Genomic DNA, 24,379 nt, shown 5'->3' on the forward strand with positions numbered 1-24,379 from the left:
CGTACATTTGTATTCAATGTAGACATTGGAGCAAAACCAGCCGCTTTCAGTTTATCTATGGTATCTATCTATCGAACACTTTTTTCTGCAAACGGCCTGCAACAGTTGAGAAAGCGACTACTCATGTTGCTCGTTAGATTTTAATAAACAAAATCACTTTTAAGTTTTTACTGACTAGTTTGGTGTCGTTTGCTTGACTGAAGAAAAATTTTACAATTAAATCTTTTATAACCATAGTGGTAGTATATTTTTAGCTTTTTCGTGAGTATGTTCATGGTATGTACCTATCATGTTTTTGATGTTGTTAAAGTTACTCGCTTTCTCCCAAATATGATTAACAAAGTCTATTCTCTACCAAGGCGGGTCTATACCCAGGTGTAATCAGATTTTAACTTTGTGGAGAAAACCAGCGCCGAGAAAACCGACCTGCTTTACGTATACTAGATCACCTGGGTATAGACCCGCCTTGTTCTCTACGAGGTAAACTTTTTGCAGGTAAACTAGTCGTATACCTGTATAGAAAACTTTTTTTGTAGCTTTTGTCTTCAATATTAGATTTCTTATAGGTTTCTTTTATCAAAAGGTTTCAACACTATTGAGAGAATTTTTCTTCAGTTACGTACAATAAAAAATATGACACTATCAAGGCTTTAGATCACAACACTGGATCGCGTCTAACTTTCTAATAGATGCTATAATAGTTATGAATAATTAAATAAAATATCATGAAAACAACTTGTTAACCTCATGTGGTACCCTTAACAAAAAATTCAGCAACAAACTGCGGTCCTAAAAAAAATTAACAATGAAAAAAAAAATTTTTCACTAAGTGTCAAATTTGTGAAATATTTGAAATGTCATAACTTTTTTGTTTATTGGCTTACCATCACCAAATTTTTATGGTAGATAGCTAATATAATGGACCGTTTTCCCTCAAAAAATTACGTTGGTATTCCGATAGGGTTTTGAGATATTTGAGTTTTTGTGACAAAAATGATGTTTTTAAATGCAAAAAAAAATTTTTTTTTACTGTGTGTATTTTTTTTGGAATCTTAATTTAGTTGTCTAACTTTGTTTCTTTAGTTGTCTAACAATCGAACGAACCGTTTTTGCTGTGCAGCTTTTTGAATATTTTTGAACCATTTTCACATACACCCTTTTGAAAAGTTAGTCGTGACTCAACTTGAAGATTTGATATCGGAAAATGACGATTTAGATGGAACTGAAAAACTGTGCAAAGTTTCAGATATTTTTGAAATGGTCGATCAGAATCGACTTGCATGCCTCCGTGGAATCCCTCATCTGGCTTGAATGCCCTCAATGTGATTTTTGAAAGTTAAATTCTTATCTAGCATGAGCCCTAGATACTTAACTTCATCTGACCAATTTATTGGAACCAGAGTTGCTTGCTGTCACTATCAACGCTTGAAATTTGCTGATTTGTACTGCGATACAATTCGGATCATTCCATATCACATCAACATCATGCTGTCTACTCCATCACCAGTGCATTGATGGTGATAGATTATTGATATCACTGATGGGTCAAGTTTAGCCTTCAATTAAGCAAATAAAATGGCAATATTTCATTTCGACATTCTTCATAGTGCTGCAGACGGATTGAAACTGTGTGTTGGTCACTGAAAAACATTAATAGCATGGGTAATTACCACGTGATCACACATTCTGCAGTGATTGTGATCTAGAGTGCGATGTCGCATCACCGCTGTTGGTTGTCAGATCAAAGTGATATTGATAGTTCGCAACTGATATTGATAGTTTTAGTCCATCAGCCATCAGCTGATATGACCGATATTGTGCAACTCTGATTGGAACCCCTCTCATCGTGACAACATTTCTACTTGAAGGTTTCAAATAAAGAGCTTTTGGTTTATGTGGGAATATTATAAGTTGAGTTTTGGAAGCATTAGAAGAAATCTTCCATTTCTGCAAGTATGAAGAAAAAATATCCAAACTTTTTTGCAATCGACTACAGATGACACGCAGGCTTCGTCCTTTGGCGGAAAGGCCTGTGTCATCCGCAAACAAGGATTTTTGACATCCCTGAGGTAACTCAGGTAAGTCAGATGTGAAAATATTCGATAATATTGATCCCAAAATGCTGCCTTGGAAGTCTTTCAGACCTGGAGTTCTGATAATTAACCTGAAGTGTACGATTTGACAGATAACTTTGAATTATTCTAACAATGCATGTTGGAAAATTAAAGTTTTTTAATTATACAATCAAACCTTCTTGCCAAACACTGTCGCATGCTTTTTCTATGTCTAGAAGAGCAAGACCAGTAGAATAGCCTTCAGATTTGTTGGAACGGATCAAATTTGTTACACGTAAAAGTTGATGAGTGGTCGAATGTCCATGGCGGAATCCGAACTGTTCATTGGCAAAAATTGAATTTTCGTTGATGTGGGCCATCATTCTGTTCAAATAACCTTTTCGAAAAGTTTACTGATGGAGGAAAGCAAACTGATTGGACGATAGCTAGAAGCTTCTGCAGGATTTTTGTCTGGTTTTAAAATTGGAACAACCTTAGCATTTTTCCATTTGTCAGGAAAATATGCTAATTGAAAACATTTGTTGAATATATCAACTAAAAATGATTAGCTACTTTCTGGAAGTTTCTTGATGAGGATGTAGAAAATTCCATCATCGCCAGGAGCTTTCATATTTTTGATTTTTTTAATAATAGTTCTCACTTCTTCCAAATCAGTCTCCCAGGCATTTTCGAAAACGTTTTCTTGATTGAGAATATTTTCGAAGTCCTGAGTAACTTAATTTTCAATTGGACTAGTAAGTCCTAAATTAAAATTGTGCGCGCTTTCAAACTGCGTAGCAAGTTTTTGAGCTTTTTCGCAATTAGTTAGTAATAATTTGTTTTTCTCTTTCAATGCCGGTATTGGCTTCTGAGGTTTTTCCAAAATATTAGATAATTTCCAAAAGAGCTTAGAGTCAGGGTCCAATTGAGAAATCATATTTTCACATTTTTTGTTTCTTAATTGTGCAAAACGTTTTTTGATTTCTTTCTGCAAATCCTGCCATATAATTTTCATAGCAGGATCGCGAGTGCGTTGAAATTGCCTTCTCCTCACGTTTTTAAGACGGATCAAGAGTTTAAGATCATCGTCTATAATCACGGATTCAAATTTTACTTCACATTTTGGAATTGCAATGCTCCTGACTTCAACAATGGAATTTGTTAAAGTTTCAAGAGCATTGTCAATATCAAGTTTTGTTTGTAAGGGAATATTAACATCAAGATTAGAGTCAATAAATGTTTCATATATATTCCAGTCGGCTCGAAAATAATTGAAAGTGGAGCTGATAGGATTGAGAATTGCTTCATGGGATATTTGAAATGTCACAGGGACATGATCAGAATCAAAATCAGCATGAATAACTAATTGGCTACAAAGATGACTAGAGTCGGTTAAGACCAAGTCAATCGTAGATGGAGTTCTAGAAGAGGAAAAACATGTAGGGCTATCAGGATATTAATTGAGAAATATCCTGAAGAGCACTCATCAAATAGAATTCTGCAGTTGGAATTACTTTTAGAATTATTCCATGACTGATGTTTGGCATTAAAGTCACCAATGACAAAAAAAATTGGCTTATTGCGAGTCAATTTTCGCAAGTCAATTTGGAGAAAATTAACTTGCTGTCCCTGAGTGTGGCCAAAATTAACTGAGAATTCCAGGTTTTTTTCCAGGTTGAATAAAATTCCCTGAGAATTCCAGGTTTTTCCAGGTAGTAGATACCCTGTTTAGTTTCAAATGACGAAAACAGTTGATGTTTTATACGCCTATGAATGATGATTGCAACAAACCCATATGCCACATCAAGTCGATCATTACAATAAACAAAAAAGTTAGGATCTCTCTTGAGTTTAGATCCAGGTTTCAAATACGTTTCAGTAATAACTGCTATATGCACGTTATAAGCTGTAAGAAAATTAAACAGCTCGTCCTCTTTACCATTCAAAGAGCGAACATTCCAATTTAAAATATTTAAATTATTATTTGGATCCATTCGAAAATGTAATCTAATAACAATTTGATTTGTAAATTTTACACCAACTTGGACTGCTTCAGTCATAGTGGTGGCTTTGAACATTGCATCAATCATTAGATTCAGCTGTTCAGTTAGAAAGTTAAAATCAGAGGCAGACATATAACTTGAAGTGGGTACATTATCTGATGATTTCCCATTGGAATTTTCGGTAGAAGAAGAGGCGGAGTAGATGTTACCTGTGGCGGTAGGGTTTTTTTTTCATTTGATTTGAAACGAGTAGAATGGGTACTCATAGTAGGAATAGGGGAGGAGTTCAAATTACCTGCTACGATATCGGCAAAGGATTTACCGTGGGTAGATACATTCGAAATTGAAAGATTCGAACGGCTACCCGACGGATTAAAATTAGTTCGTGAATGAGCATGATTAGATCTTCCTGATGGGTATGATTCATGATCAAGCGAACGTTAACTGAAAAATGAGTATTGTTCGATACTCTACCAGGCAAATTCCGGAAACGACCGTTATCGTAACGGATATTATCTTTCATCTGCCTGGCACGAGCCTCAGCGACTCTCTTGCGCGAAGGGCAAGACCAAAAATTTGACTTATGATTGCCGTTGCAATTGGCGCATACGAACTTATCGGTATCTTTCTTCACTGGACAGACGTCTTTGACGTGAGAAGAACTTCCGCAAATCATGCATTTAGCATCCATGCGACAATTTTTTGTACCATGACTCCACTTTTGGCACCGACTGGTAATTTCCTCCAGGTTTCTGGAAATGTTCCCATGTCACACGGACATCGAACAAAAGTTTTGCTTTTTCTAAAGCTTTAATATTATTTAGTTCTTTTTTTGTTAAAGTGAACTAAATAACATTCTTGAGAAAGCCCTTTCCGAGCAATGCCAGATTGGGTTCTCTTTTTCTTAATGATTACTTGGACTAGGTAAAATCCAAGTAAATTATTTATTCCATTTGTGATCTCTTCAGGTGACTTATAGTCACTTGAGAGACCTTGAGAAGAAGTTCGCGATCTTTAAGAGTTTCCGGCAAAATATGACAGTCTCCTTTCTTTGCTATTTGGAAGGAAACCTTGATTCCCCTAATGGAGTTCAAGATCTCCTGCCTAAATCCCCCAAATTCGGAACAACTGACCACGATAGGCGGCACTCTTTACTTCCTCACTTCAATCAAAGAGCCTGGGCTAGAGCATTGGCGTAGGAACAGGGGGAGCCAGGGGGGCCTGGCCCCCTCCAGAACCATCCAGGCCCCCCCAGAATTTTTGTTGATAATAATAAGAAAAAAACCAATTTAACATTAAGCAATGACTCTTGTTATTGACAAAAATCTCTCTAATAGTTACTTATTTTATGTTGTACAACTATAGTGAGAAAACCTCGCTTGTTTTATACAATCGCGCGACAACCGAAAGCTTAACCGTCTGGCTGTCGATCGATGGTTATTGTTAGGGCTAGCGATAAGCACAATTTTTCGACATCTTTCGACATCGACATCATTGCAAAAAATACCCTGGTACAAAAAAGCGTATCAAAATTCGTTTTTCTGAAGAATCCAAATAATGCTAATTCAGCATAAAGCAGCTAGTCATCGCATTTTGATTTCTCATGTTTTTTGAGGATATCCTGCTCGAGGTGCCCGGTGATGATGATTTCCCTAATTATAATTCACTCAAAAAATCCATACATTATTTCGAACTCGTATAATGTACGAGAAAAAAAATGATAAAAAAGACAACATTACTGAATGAATTTCTCAGACAATGCAAAGCGAGAATTTTTGTAGAGAAATAAGGAATAACTTTCAATTATTTCGGCTTGGCCAAGTTTTCTCAAGATGATTGGCAGCAATTAAACCTGCTGTGAATCTCTTGAAAATTAGTTAAAAAATATTGTGGGACTTGTTCATACTTTTAAAGCGAATTCTTCCTGGTGGACATCTATTTCTTTTATGTCTACTTTTTATTTGCAAATTGATTCCAGAATCTGGAAAATGTTTCTTAAGCTTTCAAAAGTTCAGTTTTCTTTCGCAATTCCTCCAAAAATTCTTTCAATCTATCAAATCTAATACTGAGATATTTTGCTGAAAGTTCTACTAAAAATACTTCTGTGAATTTCTCTGAATACTTTTCCCACACATTTTATTACAACTTTTTCCGCGAAGTTCATTAACTGTCCTAAAGAAATATTATAAATATTATAAATAATATAAAAAACATTACAAATTGCGTCAAAAACTATGCTTTTATGCATGGTTTTAAAATTTTTCTTCAAACTTCCGGATTATTCAAGGATTGGGAAGAAAATTGTTTTTGAAATTTCTCATGCCTTCGAATCTTCAGTTAAAATTTGTTGAAAAACCCCGGGAAACTTGAAATTCCGAAATAAGCATAGCAGTAAAGGAATCTATAGAGAAATATGTGGCAAAATAATTTGGAAGGGGGAAAGGATTTATTGAGACATTCATAAATAATTTTTTATTGATCTCCCTTAAATACTGCTTTAGAAATAGTATTACCAATTATTGGCAGAATCCATATTCTTGGTTTGAATTCTTATGCGATACAAGGGCGGAATTTCTAGAGGTTTTCTAGCAGAATTCTGGAAAACCAGAAGTCAAGGAAGGATTGATTTCAAGGATAATTTCTAAAGAAGGATCTGATGGACCTTCCTGCGAAATTTGTTTTATTTGGTAATTATTGGAGAGGTTTTAACTATTCTGTAATTTACCTATAGAAAAAAGATTAAAAATTATTTTTCATTTTGTCATTGCCCATCTATTGTTCTACCTGCTTCAACATTTTTTTTGTTTCTCCTTCTTGCACATGACACTTTGAGGAGCTTTGTACAAAAATCTTTCCATACTCCAAAAAGCAACATTTTAAAGAATCTTAAATATAAAATTAATAGATATTATAGGAATTTTTAAAAATTGCTGAATTCTTACACTATGATTCCTGATTTTATATTATTTTATATTATAAGAGACAAAGATAAAACAACAAGCATTTTTGTAGATAATCCTAGAACCACTTAAGCTGTTCTGTGAGGTACATTGTCAACAAGTTTCAGAAATTCTATGGTTTAATTCTTAAAATTTGCGACAGGAATTAAGTTAATTTTTCCTGAATTATATCCAAGCTGCAATGATTAAACAAATTACTTCTTTTGAACCTTTTTTGTATGTGTTTCTCTAGACATCTGATATGGAATTTGAATTATAAACCATTTTGAATTTGTAAACCAATCCCAAATCCCAAATAAAATTTTTGAGTGATTTTTGAACCAATTGAATAAATTTGTCAATGTTATTTATGAAAAATCCCAAGATGACCATTCAGAAAAAAATGCAGTTATTTCTAGAACCTAGAGGAATACTTGATCGAACTTCTGGAGAAATTTTTTGAGAAGTTCGAGAACAAATTGAAAAATCTTAGTAGATATGACGAAAAATTTCATCAAAATATTCCCAAAAGTATCGATAGAATGGTTCAAAGGAAACATTCTCTGGTAAATACTTAAATGAATCTCTTTTCGGAAGAATCTTAGGGAAAAAATAACTTAATGAATCTCTTAGAAATTCCTGAACAAATTACACGGGAAATCTAGGACTTCTCAGAGGAAACTCTTCAAAGCACACGGTTTAATATCTGAAAATTTCGTGGATGAATTGCTAAGGATATTCATTGTAGATTTTTATGCTAGAATTCTTGAATGATTTTTAACTAGATTACAAAAAAAAATATTCTTTTACGTACCGTAAATTGAAATTTACAAATATTACTGATGTGCTGCCTAAATGAGACTAAGCAACAAATAAATAAAATCCATACAAATTTGTTAAAACTACGAAATTTGTGAAAATCGTGATTATTGCGATCGACATTTCTTCTGTAAAACAAGTATTTGCTAGGCCCCCCCTAGGCCCCCTCCAGAAAAAAAATCCTAGCTACGCTAATGGGCTAGAGGCTGCTTCGATTTTGTGTTCGGAAAATTTGTCTAGAGCATCGAACTGATTGCTCATTTCGATACAATTACAGTGATACCTCCATGAGTCGATGTTCCATGACTCGATATCGACTCATGGAACCATACTTAAAACACAATTCCATGGTTACTATGATGGTCCTTAGAAACAGCCTTCCAAAGGATTGCTGTTCCATGACTCGATATTTCCATGAGTCGATGGTCCCTTCAATATCGACTCATGGAGGTTTCACTGTATCAACATTCTTCATTTCACCCTTGGAAGAAAGCTCGCATTCCTGAGAAACGTCCTTCCTTCCATTTTGCCACGTTCAGTGACAGTTTTAAAATCCACTGTTTTGGTTGGAAGTTGTGATCCCGATCAGTGGATTACAACAGTGTTGTATCAGATTTTATCACTCAGTAATCGCGTTTTCTCAACAAAATTTGTTATATTTTTGCCTGGTTAATAGTTAAAACAACAAAAATTATACAGTCAACTCTCCCTTACTCGAGATTGAAGGTACCATCGAGTTAGGGAGGTATCGACAGTAGAAGCATTAACCTAAGATTGCTAATGTCGCTGCTGTTCGTGTGACCAACATCTAGTTTGCTACGATGTGACAGCGTGAGTACCGGGTCTCAAAGTGCCAAAACAAAACATTCTCTGTTGCGTGGGATCGATCAATTAATGAAAAATTACAATTAAAGGTAATAATCAGTTAAATCAATTTTGTGACAACAGCGCCACTAGCGTTCTACTACTAATATTTCTATTGTATCGACTTACAGAACACAAAACCAGTGTAACTGCGATCCAAGGGACCATCGAGTTAGCCATGAAAACCAACTTTTAGTATGGTTCTCTAACTCAATATCGAGATACGGAATATCGAGTAAGGGACAGCTAACTGTAACACGATTTCCTCTACACTAAACTAAATTGAAACAAGTCAAACAAAAATATAACTCATTTTGTTATTTTCCATTACTGAATTATAACAAAATTAGTTATTTTCTTTACATGGATAGAAGCGCATATGAATAAGCAATAGCGCCCAGATTTTTTATAACAAATTGTGTTATAATTATGTTTTAAAATGAAACAAAGTTGAAACAGCATTTGTTATTACAAATAATTTAGTTTTAATTAGGTATGTTATTAATTCCTCCATCAACTCCAAGTGCTTCTAACAGAAATGAAACAAAATGTGTTATTTGTAACAAATCTTGATATAATTGTGATTCAATTTGGTGTAATCCACTAGTCGGAAGTCCTTTTGTACGTGGTTGCAACCAGCCCTGGGCGTGTGATATTTGCAATGGAACTTGAGTTTCTTGTTTTGAATACTTAAATATACGCTCAACATATATTGCTAATTAACTTTTACAAATAATACACAAATAAACGCAAAATAAGGAAACTGTGCTGCACTACATGTTGTCGAAATTGTAACGGTCTTTCAACTTCTTCCTTATAAACAGTCCCATCACTAATCTCTTCCAATTGCCATAGACTCGCTTCTTGCGCTTTTCGTCTTCCTTCCGTTCAAGTTCGACTTGCTCCTGGTACCATTCGTCGATGACCTGATCTCGGAATTCCTCACAAACCACATACCCATCGTAGACCGCTTGACATGCGTTATTTTTGTACTCAAAGCCGGTAATGGCTTGCGCGCAATCCACCCGCAATCGCTTGCAGACTTTGTTCAAACCGGGCAGCTGCAGGTGGACCGTTCCCTTGGGAAGCATACACGGTTTGAAAAGATCCACATTGCCATAGGCACTTCGCGGAACCAAACCGTTTTGTGCAGTTGGAGGTTCGTAGTCTTCCACCTGCCATGTCCCGAACAGCTCCATCTGTTGACCGGTGATCGCGGATCCCGTGAAACGATCATACCTAGCTTTGGCCTTCACTACCTTGTACGGCTCTTCGAACATTTTGACGGTTTTGGCCTGCCTCAACCAACCTTCCCGCGAGAAAAGCACATGCACGCAATCTCGCGGGTAAATCGGTTCATCCTTGATGTAACCCAAAACGATGGCATCCCGTGGATAGATAGCCTCGTTCCGTAGCAGGTGCCGCTCGATGGCGAAGCGCGGATGGTTTTTGTACTCTCCGATCTGCTCTGGGAACGGGCGCTTATTGAGCAGTTTATCGAACTTTAGATCTTCAGTGCGATCTCGGCGGGTTTTACGACGCGCCCTGAAAGGTAGCAGTGCTTTCTCTAGCCATGCATCCTCGACGCGCAGTTTGGACTTTTTGCTGCCCAAGCGAGATATGTAACGGGGGGAGACGTCCTTTATCGAACCATCGTTGTTCCAGGCTAACACATAACAGATCGGTGCAGTGGCTTGATTCTGAAAAAATAAAATAAAAATGAAACGATTAATGATTAGCATTCAATATTCGTTTGAGAGCTAGCACCGCCAGCGCCAAATGGCCTTAGCACAATCAAATTTCTTCCGATTCATTTCAAACTTTGGGATGATGCTATTTTATGGTAAATAAGTCGTTTAAGCATAGGGAAGCCAAAATTTCAAAATATGCATCACTCTGCTGACCCATAGATGTTTTGGAATAACTTTGTCCACAATACTCCGAAGCTATACTTTCCCAGCACTCATGAAACTACAACTAATATTGAAGCAACCCTCAAAATTTCATTAAAAAACAAGGAGTTATGACCAAATACGAACAATCTGAATTTTGTATGTCAGCCCTGTAGCCTACGGGTTAAAGTATGAGTAAAATAACTTAAAGACAAAGACAATCTTAACTTTCCCACAAACTTGTCGATAAATAGCTTTTTTATCAGGGTTGAAAATTAATCACTAAAAACGATTGAGGAAAAAAAAGTCTCCTGGCAAATGGACTGTGAGTATCGAATAGATGCACCCTAGTTTGACGAGAAATAGAAGAGCCACCCTAAACGCTGAGACGTTGTTGTTGTTATCGTAAACGCGAAGCGAAAAAACACGTTGTATTCGATCGGAGTAAATAAAATAAGTTTTTATTGTTATAATCACTCGTGTTATAGTTTTTCCGGTGTCAGTCCCCACATTGGTGTCCCCGACGTGATATCCGGTTCGAAGTACTTTCGGTTCGCTCGTGTATCGCGAGAAAAATCGCTTCTTCTGGTGCCACTCCACCATAACCTCAAATCGACACGATGAATCCGGAAAACGAAGCACAGAACGTGAACCATCAACAAGCAGTCGCCGTGAATCAACAAGGAGCTACCGCTGCAGTTTCGGTGAAACTCCCGGAATTTTGGAAAACTGATCCGGAAATGTGGTTCGCCCAGGCTGAAGCACAGTTTATCCTGGGGAACATAACAAAAGATGACACCAAATTTTACCACATTGTAGCGAAGCTTGATCAGTCGGTTATTTGCCATGTAGCCGATCTGGTATCGAACCCACCACAGGCTGACAAATACAAAAATGTTAAGGATCGCCTGGTTTCCCGCTTTGCACTTTCACCGCAAGTACGCTTGGAACGTCTCCTTGGATCATCGGATCTCGGCGACATGCGGCCGACTCACCTGCTTGCTAAAATGCAAGAATTGGCAGCAGGTTTGAACGTCAACGATGATCTCTTAAAGATGTTGTTTCTCCAGCGTATGCCTTATCACATTCGACCAGTATTGACTATCAGCGACGGAACATTGCCCAAGCTGGCTGAAATGGCAGATAAACTGACTGAGACTCCACGAGTCGCTGTGGTGACATCGAATCCTTCACCGAGTGCAGTTCCGGATACGGTTTTCGATCAGATGGACGATCTTAAAGCACAGTTGGAAGTTCTCAGCACAGAGGTTCGTCGTATAAAGCAGGCTCCTGTTGGCCGTCGAATGAGCCGGTCATCGTCACGTTCCCAAACCAGAAACAGCGGTACAAGTGCGGAGCTGTGCTGGTACCATCGGAAATATGGACAACAAGCTGAGCACTGCCGTAAGCCATGTCTGTTCGAAACGACAAAAAGCTAGATCAACGCTCACCTGAATCGGCGGAGGTGGGCGAATCGTTTTCCAGCCGAAGACTCATGCTTTGCGACAAAACTAGTGGTTTGCGATTCCTTGTCGACACCGGATCTGACGTTTCGATCATATTCGACCAAGTTTGTCTCAACAGATCTTGGACTCAGGAGGAAATTGACGTGGAACTTTTTGGTGGCAGACGTAAGCCACGCTCTTATTGGTGCTGACTTCCTGGCGCATTTTGGATTATTGGTTGACTTGCGTAATAAGGCTTTAATCGATTCTACGACAAAACTGCGATCGGTTGGCAGTGTGGCGATGGCCACAATCCACAGCATTACTAGGGCAAATGTACCATTAGTGGTGCACCTAAGGGAAAACTGCTAAACCACGGTGATAAAATCATCAAATATATGATTTTAACATATCAGTCGATAGATTTCAAATCCTTCTATCATTCAAATGTATAAAAATCACAATTCATTTGAAATTTCCCTGTAAAAAGCCTTGCACCAATAATAGGAACACTGTTCCTTTAGTGGAGGTATGTTTTAACCCGTATAGGCCTGAGTGAAAGCAAAAACTCTAAAACCCTCACCGCTCAGCCTATTCTTGTCGGATTTAAGTGATTTTTTGTGAGTATACTGGCACACATATTGAGTTTCTAGAAGTGGACAGAGGAACGCGATATATTCTTGTGGTCGGAGTTATTCCGGTGGATCACTGGGTCAAGTCGGGTGAGAAGGGTACTATGCGTTTGTGCCCCTGAAGGTAGGCAAATTTCAAGTCACAGATAATTTCCGGAATCGGCTATAATGTGGCCACTACATGACGGAATTTTATGAAAATTGCTTCAGTGTAAGCCTTTTGAGAAACGATTGAATTGGATAGCTATTTGTTTTGCATTTGATGAATCCTACAAATGACCATTTTCGGGTCCCGAGACGCCTCAAACTTATGATAAAGAGGCCAATTTGTATCTGAACATCTGTGCCAAGCTTATAGGGACGCATTTTAGTGCACAATTATGTTGGATTTGTACTTTTCGAGGGTTGAAACGGTTTAGTATCCAACAAATCTACAGCCGGTTCTTCCGGGCATTACGTCCGAATAGCCTCATCAGGTATATTTTTAACGGTGCAAAACTCTTCATTTATAATGTAGAATATCAGATCCTAATGATTTTTTGCAAATTAAAATGATTCTCATTGCAAACAAATAAAGATAACTTGGCATGTCCCAAAAAATAGCCTTTTTTTACCCGACTTGACCCAGTGACTCACCGGAATAACTCCAGCCACAGGAATATTTCCGAGTTCCTCTGGCCACTTCCAGAAACTAGATATGTGGGCTATATAACTGACAAAAAATCATTTGAATCCGACAAGAATTCGATGAGCAGTGATGGTTTTAGTATTTTTGCTTTCACTCAGGCCTATACGGGTTAAGAATGGTTCCTTTAGTGGCGCAATCCATTGATTTCTTATGGGACCCTCCACTATGGGTACCGATGCACCACTATAGGTGCAAAGGAGCAAAAAATTTAAGCAAAATAATTGTTTTAAATAGTTTAACGGTTAAATTTCATGAATATTTTTCGATAACTTGTATTATTTTCGCATCGTACATCATAGAAAAATATCACATAGCCATAAATTAGTGCGAAACATGTCAAAACACACTACCTTCACTATTGGAGCTACCTCCACTAAGGGAGCGTTTGCCCTACGATTAACGGAAGTCATCCTTTCCATGGGCTGCTTGCTGAATACCGCCTTATCACACAGCCAGCAACAATGCGGAACGAAATCCAACACGACGTTTCACATCACATCGTAACGAAAGGGCCTCCACTAGCATCCAAAGTCCGTCGTATGCATCCCGATAAGATGAAAGCTGCAAAAGAAGAGTTTAATCTGATGATGGAGTTGGGCATCTGTCGACCGTCAAAGAGCTGTTGGGCAAGTCCTCTCCACTGTGTCCCGAAGAAAAATGGACAATGGAGATTTGTCGGTGACTATCGGCAATTGAACAGGGTTACCATGCCAGACCGCTATCCTGTACCGCATGTGCACGACTTGCTTCATTCGCTTAAAGGTAAGAAAGTTTTTACCGTTATCGACTTAGAAAGGGCTTATCACCAAATACCAGTTGTGGAAGAAGATATTCCCAAAACTGCGGTTGTCACTCCCTTTGGACTTTTTGAATTTACACGCATGCAATTCGGGCTTTGCAATGCTAGTCAGACGTTTCAGAGATTCATGAACAAAGTGCTAGGCGGTTTGGAATTTGTGGTCGTGTTTATCGACGATGTCTGTATTGCTTCATCAAACGCAAAAGAACACGAGCAGCATGTAAGAATCGTCTTCGAGCGCCTGCAAAAGTATGGTTTGGTTATTAACGTTGCCAAAAGCCGATTTGCTCAGTCTGAAGTTGAGTTTCTGGGGTATTTGGTGAGCGAACATGGAATTAGTCCACTTCCATCAAAAGTTCAAGCAGTATCGAATTACAAATTACCGACTACTGTGAAAGAACTGCGTCGTTTCCTCGCCCTGATAAACGTATATAAACGTTTCATATCAAAGGCAGTCGATCCACAGTTAGAGCTTCGAAAGATGATTCCTGACAATAGGAAAAACGATACAAGGAAGCTACAGTGGAGCGAATCCGGTGTACCGTTAAGTCACCAGTCACCGTGCGGCCTCCATTCACCGTGCACATATACAAATTCCTACAGAATATTCATACAATTTTCATAAATTATTCTTTTGTTAGCAAAATAAGATAAAACTGATGAAACGAAGTAGTTCTTATCACAAAGCATTTTGAAAAATCTAGTTTATGTAGTCAAAATCATGTGAACTCTGTTTGATAATGAGATTTTTCAACACTCCTAGTAGAAACGCCAAAAAATCACATTTTTCATTTTAACGAGAGAGTATGAAATTTTTCAAAATTTCAGCTAGTTTTCATTGTGGATACTTTTAGTAAGATGTATTTCATCGTATGAGCAATGACATTTTATGCAAATTAGATTTTTTTATTGTTTTTCAGTCGAAACCCAAATGCACGGTGAATTGATCCCTTTCAATATATATGGTTCCTATTACCGTGCATTAGTGTAAAATTAATGAAATCATTCGGTAATATTAAATTCGTTGTTATGTGGTCATTAAACTACTTCATATTTAGTTTTTGAGCGAACATGGAATGGTTTGGACAATACAGTCAAACCTCTTATAACGATTTTAATGAAAAATTAATTATTTAGCCAATTTTTAAACTTTTTATGGTTTTTATTGTAAATGATGATTTGAATACTCTTGAAAATTAGTGCACACACTACTAGCAACATAGTTGCTCCATCAACAACGTTTTTTTAAGGTACAAAATTAAATCATGACGAAAACTATACGCACGGTGAATGGTGCACCAGCGTGCACGGTAAATGGTGACATAGAACGGTACGAGGTGACCTTAACATGACATTTTCAAACATAATTTTTGAGTAATTTTTGTTATGCATCACTAGTTTTAGATTTTTCCCTGAATTATTATATAATTGCACGCTAGGTAGTGGTATTCTAGTTCGCTTCAAATTATTTGGAAAAGTTATATAATTTTTTGAAGTGCAAATTTTTCTTAAATGCACGGTGAATGGTAGCTTGACGGTACTTGCATTTGAGCGTTGTAAGAAATCTTTGGTAGATTCAGTTTTGCTACACTATCCAGATTCTAACAAACCGTTAGCCCTGATGATCGATGCTTCCAATACTGCAGCTGGAGCCGTTTTACAACAATTCTCTGGAACTTCATGGCAACCGCTTGGATTCTATTCCGAAAAATGTTCGGAATCCCAACGAAAATACTCAACTTTTGGGCGAGAGCTAACGGCTATGAAGATGGCAGTTAAATATTTCCGTTATTTTTTGGAAGGAAGAAATTTCACCATTTTCACTGACCACAAGCCGCTTACCACTGCAATGGGGATTAACTCTACAAGTAGATTACCTCACGAGGAAAGATACCTGCGATATATTTCCTTATTCACCACCGACATACGCCATATAAGCGGTATGGATAACACGGTTGCTGATGCCTTGTCTCGCATAGAAGCAGTCAGCTTGATTAACTTTTCATCTATTGCTGACGACCAAGTTCACGATGATGAGTTAAAACTTCTTCAGCAATCCTCAAGTCTAAGAATAGAACCCATACGCATTCCAAACCTATCTCGACCTGTATATTGTGATGTCTCAGTAAAAAAACAAAGTTCGTCCTTTTATTCCAGCGAAACACCGTGTAGCGATAATTCGTCATCTGCATGGCATGGCACACGTTGGTGTGCGAGCAACAAGGCGTCTCGTGTCGGAAAGATTCGTCTGGTCATCGATGAATAAAGACATCAATCAAGTCGTAAAAGAATGCGAGGAATGCCAATTATCGAAAGTTAATCGCCATACAATTTCACCGTTGGGATCATTCGACCCGCCGAAATGCCGGTTCCGTCACATCCACGTTGATCTCGTGGGACCATTACCACCGTCGAATGAAAATCGCTATCTTCTAACAATTATCGACCGTTTCACGCGATGGCCTGAGGCCGTCCCATTGCCGGATATGACAGCGCCCACAGTTGCTAAAGCTCTGACACATAATTGGATTTCTCGTTTCGGAACCCCGGAAACTATTACGACGGATCAAGGTCGCCAGTTCGAATCGGAACTGTTTAGGGAGTTGACCTTCATCTGGGAGCACATCACATCAGAACCACGGCCTATCATCCACAATCCAATGGAATGGTAGAACGGTTTCATCTCACGCTAAAATCAGCACTCATGTGCAAGAATGCAATTCACTGGAGTGACGAACTGCCGATAGTGCTTCTTGGATTGAGAACTGCGTTCCGAAATGAGCTCAAATGTTCCTCAGCAGATTTGTTGTACGGACAAGCCTTGCGCGTCCCAGGAGAATTCTTCGAACCACCTGTGGACTCTGTCGATCGATCAGAATTTGCGAAAACTATGCACGATACGTTTTCCAAACTGCGGGCGCCCAAAATCAACCATCATGCGAAGTCGAAGGTATTCATCCATAGCGATCTACAAAAATGTGACCAAGTATTTGTTCGTATCGATGCAGTTAAACGTTCATTACAACGCCCTTACGAGGGTCCCTACAAGATTGTCAAGCGATTCGAAAAGTATTTCGATGTCCTTATCGCCGGGAAACAACAGAAAATAACGATTGATCGGTTGAAACCAGCCTACGTATGTGAAGAGAACATTTCCAGTTATCCTGTAGAAGATTCTGGCAGTAAAGTTACGCCATCTGGACATCGTGTACGTTTCATGGCGTAACGGGGGGGGGTACCTGTGGGTATCGAATAGATGCACCCTAGTTTGACGAGAAATAGAAGAGCCACCCTAAACGCTGAGACGTTGTTGTTGTTATCGTAAACGCGAAGCGAAAAAACCGTTGTATTCGATCGGAGTAAATAAAATAAGTTTTTATTGTTATAATCACTCGTGTTATAGTTTTTCCGGTGTCAGTCCCCACAGGACTATACTAGAAAATGATGTATAGATTCTGGCAAATGCATGCAAACGATACTTACCACAATATCTTCCAGGCAATGCACCTTCCCGCTCAGGATATCAATCGTGACCCATTTATCTTCGTGCTCGCAATACACTTCGATCCACAGATCCACTCCGGGACGTTTCCGGCGAGCCACCTCCTTGGCACTGAGCCTCCCTCGCGATCCAACCTGGTGGTGCATCGAACTGGTTCCCTCCCCGAGCAATGCTGCTTCCGCCTTGGCGCGTGCTCTTGCCAACTCCTTCTGTTCCCGGGAGGTCTGGTAGGCTGCCAAGATTTTCTCCCTTCGCCTCCGGACCGCTTCGTCCAGGTCTTCCGAGAACTTTCTGTCTTCTTCGGTTGACTTTCTGGACAACTTTTTCAGCGCTCCTGCATTTCTTTCGATATCCAGGAAAGATCCTTCCATAAGTTTCAGCTTCTTACGCGGTAGCTCTTTAGGAACAGCTTCAAACAGATGATCATGACTTCCATCCAGCTGGGGGATCATGGTTGCGCTGAATCCTTCCCGACGTCGCTTCCTCGAGGCATCCTTTTGCATTTGCTGGGAGTTCTTGGTAACCAGCTCGAAGAGCTTTTCGCGAGCCTTGAAAATTACACTGTGGCGAGGAGCTCGCTTAAAATCAAGCATCAATCGCCGATCGGCTTGGAGATCTTCGGGTGTTTTCGGGGTCATGCGGTAGAGTTCACTGGTGGGAACCTGCTTTGGTGGAACTACCAGGGACATCACCAGTCGACAGTGGATGTTCAATGAGCGCAGCATCAACAAGAAAAGTAGGATGTAATCTCGCTTGGAAAATGCCGATCGCTGCATGATTTGGTACTTGAGAGTCGCCTTCAGGGGAGGAAGCTTATTCGCTCTGAAGTACATGTCGTGGTTTTTCAGTTTAACGACTTTCCGGAAGTAATGGGTTACCTGCTGGAAATAGTGCAGATTAGTGAGACCTTTCGGTCGGCAGCTTGTTGAAGGCAGGAGCCGTTTTACGATCAGCTGGACAAGTGATGGATTGGAAATCGTTCGGTTTAGAAATGTCCCATGACCTATCCAGCAAAGAATCGATACTTTGTGGAGGCAGATTTGGTTCTGACGTTTCTCACGGTTCATCAATCGTTTGAGGGCAGTGAAGAGATCAACCTTTTTCTTCTCTTTCTTGTCCTTTTCGGCGGATTCGAATTTCAATGTTATTTGAACTGTTTTTTCATCTTGCATGGTTTTTCTCTCTTGAACAGCTACAAAATCGTTTCGTCCGGTAGGTTTCGATTCCTTGAATTCAATTTTTTCTCCTGTCATTAAGAGATTGGAAACGTCCTCTTCATTCTTTTCTGTCTTCAGCTCCTGTTCTTTTTTCAAAAGTTCCAGCTTCTTTCGTTCCCTTTCCATTCGTTGTGAGACTTCAGCAAGTTTTATCATATTAACGCAATCCTGACTGGACTGATTGATTTGTTCGATTAACTTTTTGTTAAAATCGGTGCTGCTTTCATCGTCCTTTTTAATCACACTCAACGGTTTCTCTTCATCCTCGTCCTCTTCTTCCGAGTCCTCCATATCTAATCCAGCATTGCAATCGAACTGGATCGTAGGTTCTCTCTTTTTCACTTCCTGCTCCATGTTGGATTGGAAAAACTCGGAATTCAAATCCAGTTCCCCCGGATCAACCAGATAATCATCTCCGCTACTCTCATCGTCGTCACTTTCCTTTTTCACCACAACTTTTGGCTTTTCTGGGCTCACATTCTTCTTCGTGCCGTTTGCCAAATCTGGCCTGTACTTCCGATAGAGCTCCTCCACCGTAAACGTTGTCAATTTGATCGGTTCGTCTCTGGCCACCAGTTTAGGCTTGCAGGTCGTTTTTTTCCTTCGAACTGCCGGACGTTTTCCCCGTTTTTTCTTAGGAGCTTTGAGCTTTTCTCCATCCCCTTCGGATGATTCTGAACCAGATTCGGCTTCAGTCTCGGATGACAGATCTACTACTGCGCTGACTACCGGATCCGGCTCTTCCTCCGGGAGCTCCTTTCCCAGCCGGAAAGCGATTCTCCTCGAAACTCTTGTTGGTTTGGCTGGCGGTTTTTTGACTTTCGTGTTCGGTTTCCTAAAACAAAATATCCATCACCAATCAAAATACCATAATAAGTCAATCAAATTTACCTTCCCGGCTTGGAACCACTTTTTGCGTTCTCCTTCGTCGGATCCCATTCATCTTCGCTGGCAGAAAATTCTGGAACGGAGTCGTTTTCCGAAGCGAAAGCGTCCTCGTCGTTCGATGCCATTTTTCGAGGGTTTTGCCGATTTTGCTAAATTTATTACCGTTGTAATCGGGACGACTGCTTTTAGCGTAATTTTACGTGCATATTTACATATTAATAAACGGTTTTCGGCAGTTTTAAACGCGATTTAACAGGAGATAAACGAAGCGATTTCTTATCACAACCAGAATTTCACAACATTACTGCGCGTAGATAAACAAAATCTGCCCAAAACTAATGACAGCTGTCACAGATTGCCAGTTTCGAACAAGGTAGACAGAAAATAAGGTTTGGTGAGAAGAGGTGTTTAAAAAAGTTGGGAGTTTCTTTTCCCAGAGTGGATCTAGATTACACCGAAAAAAGTGTTGAAGTAATGCATACCATGAACAAGCTTTTAAATTTACTATTCCAATCAAGATTGAGCTGTGATGAACGCTTTTAATTTGCGTTTGGTTCCTTCTCAATCCAACTGCATCGATAGCCATGCGGTAAGCGTTCACGATTGACAATCGCAAGATCCTCGGTTCGATTCTGGCATGCTGCAAGTTTTTAACCATGATATAAGGCCCAAACGCAATGATAGCGGAACGGCGACGGAAAGCGGTACCGGTTCGCCAGCATGAATCACACCATCTCAACTGAGCTGTCAACGTACGGAAGTGAACCAATACTGAGTCGACAAGCATGTTATAGTTCACGCTGGTGAACCGGTTCCGCTTTCCGTTGCCGTTCCGCTATCATTGCGTTTGGGCCTATAGTAATTTTTACTGTCGAAATGGTGCCATGATAAAACTGAATGCACAAAATTTTTGAAATAAATGCGAATTTAGTCTGCACAAATTAAGTGGCGTTGTGTATTTAATTTAACCCTCTGATATAGTATTTGCAACCGCAACGCTGTTCTCAGTGTAGTAATCCTTTATGATGGAGATTCGCGGAAGCTGACATTTCTGTCAAAGTGTGAGCCAATCGAGCAGCGAGAGCTGTCAAAGTGTGAGCCAAACAAACATGCGTTATGTTTGTTTTGAACTTTTCTGGGGAAGTTATGTAATCCGCTAGAAAATAATTTTGCATGAAGCAAAAAAATGAAATATTTCTCTTTTTTAAATTTTTGTCAATGCGATTTTTAGTTGTTGATTTTTTTGTCTGTTTATTAGTTTGGATATGTAGCTCAAAGATCTATAACGAAACTAAATACACTTTTTAGCAATGAGGAAGTCATGTCAGTGTTACAATATTATTCTCGACGCTGAACAAAATCAGCACTGCTGGTATGATGCCAAATCATTCCATTTTTCTTCCGCTTATCTTTCTATAAAGGATCACTAATCTAGATGTGGATTGTTTACACGGAGAAATCAAACTACCCAAAAAATAAGTTCTTTTTACTCAAATTTGGGTAAACTGCATTTAGTTTTTACCCACGGTTGGGTTGTTTTGCCTCTCCCGCAACAGCAACAGGGAGAGATGCACCGACCCAGCGTCGAAGTTCAATGGAATAAGACAAATTTGGGTTCTTACGAGTTTACCTAACGTTAAGTTGTTTCAACCAAGCCCATGGCACGGGACGGCTTTTAGTGTAGTCAATATCTCCATGTGTTTACTCATTTTCGGGTAATTTGAATCGAGAGTGCAATCAGAATGCGAAGTTTTGTTTAATGTTTATGATCCATAATCGAGCAAGAGTCGCAATCAAATCACTGATTGCTTGCTTGGAGGCTTGTAGGATGCCTTTTAATGTTTGCTCGCCTTTCAAAACCACCGAAATGTTGAATGTGTTTCAACTTTTTGGCACATTATTAGCTGATTTAACAATATCAAACATTGATAATCAAACCATAGCAAACAATTAAACAAAACAATGGTCTTTATTTTCACAGTTCTTACAACTGACAGTGGGCGATATTCACTTATCGCCCGGGACATCCTGGCTACGAAGAGCACTGTGTATCGATATATGGTTGTCATGGGCCTGGTTTTAACCCATCACGGAGACTTCGAAATCTAACGCTGTGTAGATTTTTTTGCACTGGGTTGTTTGTTTTACCGTCGTCAAATGAAAACAACATAATGCCCGGTCAACCAGTCAGTGATTTTCGATAGCGATCGATATAGATTCGTTTTGAACCGTTAGCGATCGCCATCGTTGGTCAAAGATCTATAAATAATTATGAAGACTGGTTGGTCGGGTGATAGGTACACAGACAAACAGACGTCACCCTCAAATCATTGTCCATCGACCACCTTCTTAATGGTCGATTTTTAAAATATGTTAGGTGGCCAATCCACCACCCGCAGCGCTTGCTTCGTTTTTGTTCGTGTTTGACGTTTACACACTACCGCCATCTGTTGGCCCGTCGGCCAAACACGCTGATTTTAGCATTGAGCGTACATGTCCTCGTGACTATGATTTTGATCGATATTTGTTCTAAGTGTTACGTCTGTTTGTCTGTGATAGGTATATATCAGTTAAACCAAATGGATCATTTAAATAAGGGCCCATTCGTAAATTTCATAACGCTGAAGGGGGTAGGTGGGTATCCTCGTACTGTTACAACTCATATAAAGTTTGTAAATTATTCATACAAAAAGCGTTACGAGGGGGTGGGTGTGTGTCGAAAATGGCCATTTTTGGCGTTATGAAATTTGTGAACAAACCCTAACCAAAACAGCCGCTATGGAAAGCATAGATAGCGCTACCGTAGCCTTGTGTGTTTGACAGAGCAGCAATGCTGTCACAATGTTAAATCCCATATACAGTGGCGCCTTTGTTTTGATGCGGTGAGCACTTGCAAAAACTACATACAATGATCCATTTGGGTTATCCCACGGAAGAGCCGAATTGCGTCAAAAGAAGTCAAAGTTGGGTTGATTTGCGGCTCCGTGTACAGGCACTCTATCTTCACTCTATCTATTCACGACTGTGCATTAGTATTAGTAGATAGTTATGAACTTTTTCCAAATATGTATGGCATTTGTTATATTTTAATGCAATTTAAGTAAATTTAGGTTATGCTGTTCCGTTCAAGAAAAATGAAAATTTCTGCCCAAGAACTGGTCAAGATATTTCATACAGTGAGCTCCATTTGAATTGACATTTCTTTTCAACTGCATTTGCTTGTTGTTTATTGTTCAGTATAATTTAACTTTCGATAATTCTCGCATGATCTGAAATAACGCCCTAAAAGCCGTTGGGAACCACGTGTGTAACTTGTTGTTTCTGAGCAAATGAATGAACCAGCATCCAAACTAACATCACTGGCGTGTAGAGAATGATCCTTTCTTCACCATACCGTTGTAAAACAACATGTGATTCCATTTAAATGCTCAAAAATAATGAGCTACACACATGGTTACCAATGGCTTTTAGAGCGAGATCAGAAGTTATGCGAGAATTATTCAAAATTTACATCAGGATTTTCTGTATTTTCCTCCGCTATGGTCCTGCTATCTGATTCTCGGAAGTGCTTGGAACAGACGAAAAAATTCGTGGTATTTGTTTCCAAATTTTGGCCTAAAATGTTAACCATCGGTTTCTCTGCACATTGATTGTTGTAAATCTTCGGAAAGTAACCGGTTCACATGATTCAGTTTTATTGTTTTTTCGAATATAACTTGCTCCTGCATGTCGAAACATGACAATTCGACATTTTGATGGTGAAATTTAAGCACTTTTATAGTTTCAAACAGGTGAAAACGGGCACTGAAAAAGTTTTCGTAGCTTTATCGAAAGAGTACATTTTTCTAAGTAAAATTTAATTTGATAGCGCTTCAATATCTTAATTTTGACGTTATAAATGATTAATGAAGATTTTAATCTGTAGACTCAATGACATCTCAATTTACGACAGCTCGTCCCGTAGTAACATTTGCTGAGCAATGATTCAAAAGCGATTTCCATAATAACTTCAAATGTGATTTAAAAATAGTTCCAGGGCACGGAAAATTATGAAACTTCGGATTCTGGCTCAATTTTCAACGTAGAATCATGATATGTAAAAAAAAACTGGATACACCTAAACAAGCCAATTGAATAAATTGAATTTTATTCCGACTTCAGTGCAAATCTGACGGATTTTCATAACTATTTTATCTGTGTGAGTACCACTCCCCGGATCGACTGACTGCTTAGATTGCTACCTGTATCTTAAAGGTACCTTGAGCGCAACTATCGCGCAGCTAAGTTTGCTCACACGATGCTTTCCGAAAGCAGCGGTGTCATTTTGCTACCCCGGTTAAAAGCACCTGGTAAGGAGAGCGATCTCTTGGAAATCTTGGAAATCCAATAGAAGTTTTTGATATATTCGATTCCTCGTAAGAATTTATCGATTTCGGAGAATTCTGGAATTTTGGGATTCCAAAGCGGAATCCTTGGGATTCTGACCGAAATCCTTGGGATTCCACTCGAAATCCTTGGGATTTCGACCGTAATCCTTTGGATTCCGATCGAAATTCTTGGGATTCCGACTGGAATACTTGGGATTCCGACTGGAACCCTTGGGATTCCGACTGGAATCCTTGGGATTCTGACTGGAA

General features: G+C 39.1%; 1 protein-coding gene across 1 annotated transcript; it reads right to left on the minus strand.

Moving 5' to 3' along the window:
- Positions 1-9,356: 9,356 nt before the first annotated feature.
- On the minus strand, positions 9,357-20,084 carry LOC5577674 (DNA repair protein complementing XP-C cells homolog). The gene is made up of 3 exons (XM_001663404.2): positions 19,746-20,084; positions 17,619-19,689; positions 9,357-10,379 (listed from the first exon to the last, which is right to left on the minus strand). The coding sequence occupies exons 1-3, from the start codon at positions 19,865-19,867 to the stop codon at positions 9,453-9,455; spliced, it is 3,120 nt and encodes a 1,039-aa protein (XP_001663454.2). The 5' UTR covers positions 19,868-20,084; the 3' UTR covers positions 9,357-9,452.
- Between the last annotated feature and the right edge of the window lie 4,295 nt (positions 20,085-24,379).

The sequence above is a fragment of the Aedes aegypti genome, chromosome 3 (assembly GCF_002204515.2).
Source record: "Aedes aegypti strain LVP_AGWG chromosome 3, AaegL5.0 Primary Assembly, whole genome shotgun sequence".
Classification (NCBI taxonomy): Eukaryota; Metazoa; Arthropoda; class Insecta; order Diptera; family Culicidae; genus Aedes; species Aedes aegypti.

Excerpts from the sequence above, each read along its gene's own strand:
- LOC5577674 (XM_001663404.2), bottom strand. The coding sequence starts at position 19,867 with ATGGCATCGAACGACGAGGACGCTTTCGCTTCGGAAAACGACTCCGTT. Across the intron at positions 19,690-19,745 it reads AGTGGTTCCAAGCCGGGAAG|GAAACCGAACACGAAAGTCA; the intron begins GTAAATTTGATT and ends ATTTTGTTTTAG. Across the intron at positions 10,380-17,618 it reads ATTGCCTGGAAGATATTGTG|AATCAAGCCACTGCACCGAT; the intron begins GTAAGTATCGTT and ends TTATTTTTTCAG.